This window comes from Monoraphidium neglectum (assembly GCF_000611645.1).
Source record: "Monoraphidium neglectum strain SAG 48.87 unplaced genomic scaffold scaffold04671, whole genome shotgun sequence".
Lineage (NCBI taxonomy): Eukaryota > Viridiplantae > Chlorophyta > Chlorophyceae > Sphaeropleales > Selenastraceae > Monoraphidium > Monoraphidium neglectum.
In genome coordinates, this window is record NW_014008958.1 from 1 (window position 1) to 4,118 (window position 4,118).

The window sequence follows — 4,118 nt, forward strand, 5'->3', positions numbered from 1 at the left end:
GGCCCCGCCGTGTCCGCCTCGGTGGCCGCTGCGAGCGCCGCGGCAGGGGCCGCCGCCCCTGGTGCATGCCCGTGCGGCGCCTCGGGTGCGGGTGCCGCATCGACGGCCGGGGCTGGGGCTGGCAAGGGAGCAGGCGTGGGCGCTGCGGCCGCCTCTGCCTTAAATGCGAGCGTCGTCACACCCGCCTGCTCCCCCAGCTGCTGCTCCGCCTGCTGCTGGTCTGTGGCGAGAGCCAGCGTCCCCTCGCTGGGCGCTGGTGATACAAAGACTGGCTCCGGGCTGGCTGACAGGGGCCCTGCTGTTTGTGCACCCTGCGGCACCGCCGGCGCTGCCTGCGGGCTCGGCAGCTCGCCGGTAGCCTCCAGCCCCTCCGGCTGCTGCTGCTGCTGCTGGTGCTGCTGCTGCTGTTGCTGCTGTTGCTCCTGCTGCTGCAGCGCCTGCCCGTGTGCCTGCTCCTCCTGCGGCTGATCCCGCGGCTCCTCATGCTGCTGCTCCTGCTGCTGCTGCTGCTGCTGCTGCTGCTGCTCTGACACCAGCTGCAGCTGCGGCCCCTCCTCCCGCTGGCCACTTGGCGTTGCAAGGTCTGACCCGCTGCGGCTGTCCACCTGCATAGCATCGCTCAGGCCGAGCTCTGCTGCTCTGACGGGCGGCTCTGCCTGCAGGGAAGCAGGCTCATCGACTTGTGGGGCCTCGGCAGCCGCCGCCGGCCCCAGACTTGACGCAACTGGTGCCGCTGGCGGCTCCGCCCCTGCTGGCTGCTCCGCGCCTGCATCGACCACGGCCGCGGCAGCCTCGGCAGTCGTATCAGCCGCAGCATCGACCTCCATAGCCTCTGCTGGTACGGCCGTGGGTCCAGCTGTTTCAGCCGCAGCGCCGGCCGTCGCCTCGGCCTCGCCAGCGGTCATGGCATCCGCAGGTGGCGTCTGCAGCGCGTCCACATCCGCGGCGGCCGCAGCCTCCGCCGCGCCAGCAGTTGAGGGCCCACCCTCGCCTAACACAGGCGGTGACGCCGCGTCGACGTTTGCGGCGGTGGCCAGCGCGTCGCCGCCCTCTGCTGCTGTCCCGCTGGTGGCCGGCGGCACCACCGCCGCCTCACCTGCTGCCTCCCCTGCTGCGCCGCCTACCACCTCGCCAGCCGCCCTTGCGTCCCCGTTTGCCGCAGCCGTCTCGCCGGCTCCGACTGCCGCTGCTGCTTCCGCATTGTCCGCTGCCGCTGTGGCACCGGCCGCGCCCGCCGCCGCCGCAGCAGCAGCAGGCGACGCCGGCGGCTCGGGGCTGGGGCACGCGTCCCTCTGTGCCGCCTCCGCGATCAGCAGCTCCCCCGCGGCGCGCGAGATCGCCTCTGCCGCTGCACCGCGCGGCTCCAGATTCTTGCGCAGCAGCTGGGTGCCCGGGAAGATAAGCATGCGCAGCTCACGCTTGACCTGGGGAGGTTCGCGCGGGTGCAAGTGGAGGGCTCAGGCAGGTGGTGGCTGCGTCGATGCAGCCTCACCGATGGGGTGCCCGGTGGAGGAGCGCAGGAGGTAACATGCTCCCTGCAAAAACGCCACCTTGATTCGACAAGGGATTTATCGTGGTGCAGGAGCGACAGAGAGCGAACGACTAGACCGAATTTCAATGTGTGCTTCGGACTACATGTCACCCGTGCTCGCACATCAACCGCTGCTGCGTGGCGCTGCGCCCTGAACGTGCCTTAGGGCCGCCCCACTGCCCCACAAAAGGCCCACCTGCTCCTGCTGCTTCTCCGGCATGTACTCAAAGTGGAACCCCTCCACCCACGTCTTCTCCGCCTCGTGCGCCGCCGGCAGCGCGAGGCACCGCACCCCCATCCGCGAGAGCAGCGCCTCCAGCGCCGACACCAGCACCTTGGCGTGCCCCTGCCGCCGCGCGTCGGGGCGCGTCGCGACGAGCGGCAGCTCGGCCAGCTGCGGGCCAAACACGCGCAGCACGGCGACGCACACGGCGCGGCCCTTGTGGCGCAGCAGCAGCGTCATCATGTTGCTGAAGTCCCACTCGCGGTACGCCTGGGGCGGGGGGGCGCGGGGCGGAGCGGCGGCAACCGCGTCGGCGCCCGGGCTGGCTGATGCAGACGGTGCACACGCAGCGACAAAGGCACACGCAAGCAGGTCGCACAGCGGCCCTGCGCGTGCGCAATCGGCGACCCGGCCCCATTGATTCCCAGGTGCTCCCAAGAGGAGGGCCGAGCGCGGCGCGATCGCATACGCACGCAGCGTCCCGCCCCCACCCGCGCGTATACGATGAGCGGCAGCAGGTCGACGCTGTTGCCCGCGTCCATGATGGGGTCAAAGCTGCCCTGCAGCAGGTCCAGCGCGGTGCCCAGCTTCTTGCTGGTGCCAATGCTGCCGTCCTTGCCGCGGATGGCCTGCGGCGGAGGGCGGCGACGGGTGAGAGATACAGGCCCAGCGCTGCATGGGTGGCCGCCAGGGTGTGTCTACCACATAGCATGAGCCAGGATGAATGGAATGAGCGCGCGGAGGGCGTTCACATGCAGGCGAGGGCGGCCAGGGGTGCGGCGGCTGCGGCCGGCCGCACCTGCAGCGAGTGCGTTGCCCCGAGCGGCACGTCCGCCTGAGACACCCAGATGTCGATCTGGTCCCGCAGCACGGCGCACTCGCAGCTGCAATACCAGTCGCCGGCGGGCAGCTGCGGCGTTTGCACACACGATCAGCGGGGAGGCAGGGGGAGGGCGGTGTGTGTGTGTGTGTGTGTGTGTGTGTGTGTGTGTGTGTGTGTGTGTGTGTGTGTGTGTGTATGCGTGTGCGTGCGCGCACGTGCCAGCACTGGGACGACACAGCCCGGGGTCAGGGGCCGTATGCTGCAAAGGGCTGGCGGTGCCCAGGCGGGCGGTCGCAGACACGCTACGCGCCTGGCGCCCCCCTTCGTCAACAACGAGTCCGGGCCGGACTGCGCCAGTCCAGGCCAGTCCCATACTGAAAGCCGCGCACCTCCTTGAGGTCGCAGCGCCCGGCCCCGCGCAGGCAGTCCACGTGGAACTCCCTCTCGCACGTGTCGCAGATCATGATGGTGCGGTCGCCGAACCCGCCGCGCAGGAAGTCGGACGCCTTGCACAAGACGCAGCCGGCGCCCGTGCCGGTCGGGTCCGTGATTAGCTCGGGCTCCCTTTGGGGTAGGGTGCAAGAACCGGTCAGGAGCCACGGCGCGGCGTGAGAAATGGGCGGCATGGAGGACAGGCGCAGGGACAGGCGCCCGTGTCAGACGCACCAGCCAGCAGCACACACACAAAAAAATCGCTCCTATGCGGAGGCGCCCCTCACGGCGCCCGCAACCACCCCTCCACAAGCCCCAACCGCCCCATGAACGAGGCCTCCGCCCGGGCGCTCACAGCGGCAGCTCGTCCTCCTCGTAGCCCTCCCACCGCCCCGCGCCGCCGCGCCCGCGCCCGCGGCCGCGCGTGCCGTAGTACGCGCGCCGCGCGCCGTAAGAGAACGTCAGCGTTGTCGCGCCGCCGCCGCCACCCGCCGCGTCCTCCTCGGGCAGCGGCGAGAGGCGCTCGGCCATGCGGCGGAGGTTGATGCCCTCGGGGGTGAAGATGAAGTCGTAGGGCGCGCGGCGCTGGCCGCGGCCTAGGGGCGGGGATAGGGGTTTGGGACGAAGTGGGAGTTTGCGGCTCAAGGGCGTGTATTGACGTGCGACGCGGGTGCAATATGAGCGTGCAGCGCGCCTCACAGCCGCGACCCGCCGCCTCGTACCGCGCCCAAGCGGGTAGCGAGCCCCCTCCCTCGTTCGCCTGCGGGGCCCCGCGCCTCGCACCCGCGTGGGCCTCAAAGGCCGAGCACGAGACGATCTTCTGGCAGCAGCCGCACATGATGCCGCACGCGCCGTTGGGGTTAATGATGGCGACGCCCTCCAGAAGGGTGGGGCCCTCGCCGCTGGCGGTGGACTTGTAGAGCAGCTTGGTGCCGTCCTGCAGGCCGCCTGACTCGCCGGGCACAAACAGCCGCTTGTGCTTGTTGCTGTTGCGCACCGCCCGCACCTTGGCGGCGGCAGGGCCGGCGGCGGCGGGCGCCATGAGGTTGACGCGCCCGGGCGCGCCAAACGCGGCGGGGGCGCCGCCGGCGGGGGCGCCTGCACCCGCG

The 4,118-nt window shown here is 71.2% G+C and overlaps 1 protein-coding gene across 1 annotated transcript; it reads right to left on the minus strand.

Annotated features, from left to right (window-relative positions):
* Nucleotides 1-159: 159 nt before the first annotated feature.
* MNEG_14670 (hypothetical protein) lies at nt 160-4,051 on the minus strand (the record flags this gene model as incomplete). Its single annotated transcript, XM_014036858.1, has 8 exons — nt 160-220; nt 289-1,424; nt 1,728-2,024; nt 2,246-2,383; nt 2,554-2,664; nt 2,967-3,141; nt 3,365-3,605; nt 3,793-4,051. The coding sequence occupies 8 exons, from the start codon at nt 4,049-4,051 to the stop codon at nt 160-162; spliced, it is 2,418 nt and encodes an 805-aa protein (XP_013892312.1).
* Between the last annotated feature and the right edge of the window lie 67 nt (nt 4,052-4,118).